Genomic DNA, 1,957 nt, shown 5'->3' on the forward strand with positions numbered 1-1,957 from the left:
CCTCACTCAATTAACTTAATGATGCAATTTAATGGCTGAGGGTTCAATTTTCAGGCCAGAACAACCTGTTATACCACTGTCCCATGTTAGGGGGAGGGTTGGGATCCTGCTTACAGGTTTAAACCCGCCACATTATTTATGAATGTGCCTGTCCCAAGTCAGGAGCCTGTAATTCAGTGGTTGTAGTTTGTTGATGTGTTACATATTTGTTTTTCGTTCATTTTTTAATGCAAAAAAGGCCGTTTGTTTTTCATTCATTTTTTAATGCAAAATTAGTTTCAGTTTTAAATATGAGAGCCCTATTCTCATTGTCAATTGCGGGGATTGGCAAACAGACAATTAGATCACTTAAAACATGTTTGAGACAAGACCCGGATGTGTTGTGAAAAGGCTGTACGGAAATTTGCTCTCGTTAAAAATCCAAGTCTTACATGTATGAAGGAGAGTATCATATGAAAAAACTATGTAAATTTAACCAGCATTTCATTCTGAGCTAAAAGGTAAGACTGGTCCAGTCAAACACCGCACCAAAGCCATAATTTTTATAATATTCATTCAGCCTAGACTGTTGGAAAAAACAACGCAACGAATAACGTCGTCATAAAGGGGAACTCGATTGTTCCACTTAGTAACGCTATTGTTCAACAAAATGGTAGCCTAACTACGGCCAACTTTTTTTTTTTTCTTATTTCCTAAATTGGAAACAAAATAATGAATTCCGATAGCTCAAATGAAGAAGCTACAATTGCAGAACCTACCGTTCTTGTAGAAATATTAAAGACACTTACAAAAATGGAGGAAAGAATGGGTAAAATTGAGAGGAAATTTGACCAAATAGAACGAATTACCTTCAAGCTAGAAGAAATAGAGAACGCGGTCAAAACTATAAATGAAAGAAACGAACAGACTGAGAACAGTTTTGTAGGTTTAAGCACAGTGGTGGATGACTTTATCAATCAATGTACCGGGAATAAACAGGAAATTCAAGAGCTGAAATTGGAAATGGAAAAAATAGGATCGGAAGTGAAAAAATCAAACACCGCAAAAGTCACTGATCAATCTAACGTTATTCAAAAAATGGAAGAAAGTTTGATAGATTTAAAGTGTCGCTCTATGAAAAATAATCTGATATTTTCTGGTCTACAATACCAGAAGGATGAGCATGTTGAAGAAAAACTTAGAAATTTCTTACAAAACGAACTTAAAATAAACCATCGAATAGAGTTCGGAAATGCCCATCGGTTTGGAAAACAGGGCTTTAATGGAACGAGGCCAATAGTTGCAAGGTTTTTGTTCAGAAAAGATTTAGAGATGGTGCTTTCTAGTGCTTACCACCTTAGAGGAAAACCTTTTGGGATTAAAGAGCAGTTTCCGTTTGAAATTGAACAAGCGCGGAAAAAGCTTTATCCTATCTTAAAGAAAGCCAAACAGGACGGCAAAATGGCAAGCCTGGTACGGGATAAACTATTTATAAACGGGAAATTATACATGGAAGAGAAAATAAAGACACATTCTCAAACACCGGCAAAAATGACACAACAGAAAATTGAGGCAACCAACCAGAGCCCGCCAATCCCACCGAGATCAAAACGAGCTAGGACTGAGTCAGATAACAGCCCTATAAGAAGAAATCTCAGAAACAGAGATTCCATACCTTCTCCATCAACACATACGAACAACACACAACCAAACCAATATTAGAGTGGCCACGGAGAACAACCAGCTAGACAACATACAAAAACGAATATTGAAAATGATTTTAAAAGCAGTAATATATTCTCACTCCCGAATTCAGACATTTATAATGCTTCGACTTCAACCAGTAGCGATACATGTAACAGTCTTAGAAAAAAAATTTCAGCTGGTAGTGATCTAAACATTTTATGCCTGAACTGCTGTGGAATAAAGTCTCGCGTGAATTATCCAGAATTTAAAGACATTATAGATAATCATGAAA

At 36.4% G+C, this 1,957-nt stretch overlaps 1 protein-coding gene across 1 annotated transcript; it reads left to right on the plus strand.

Moving 5' to 3' along the window:
• The first annotated feature begins 711 nt into the window (after positions 1–711).
• Positions 712–1,701, plus strand: LOC139494286 (uncharacterized). The gene has a single exon (XM_071282454.1). The coding sequence runs from the start codon at positions 712–714 to the stop codon at positions 1,699–1,701; it is 990 nt and encodes a 329-aa protein (XP_071138555.1).
• Positions 1,702–1,957: the final 256 nt, after the last annotated feature.

The sequence above is a fragment of the Mytilus edulis genome, chromosome 11 (genome assembly GCF_963676685.1).
Source record: "Mytilus edulis chromosome 11, xbMytEdul2.2, whole genome shotgun sequence".
Taxonomy (NCBI): Eukaryota; Metazoa; Mollusca; class Bivalvia; order Mytilida; family Mytilidae; genus Mytilus; species Mytilus edulis.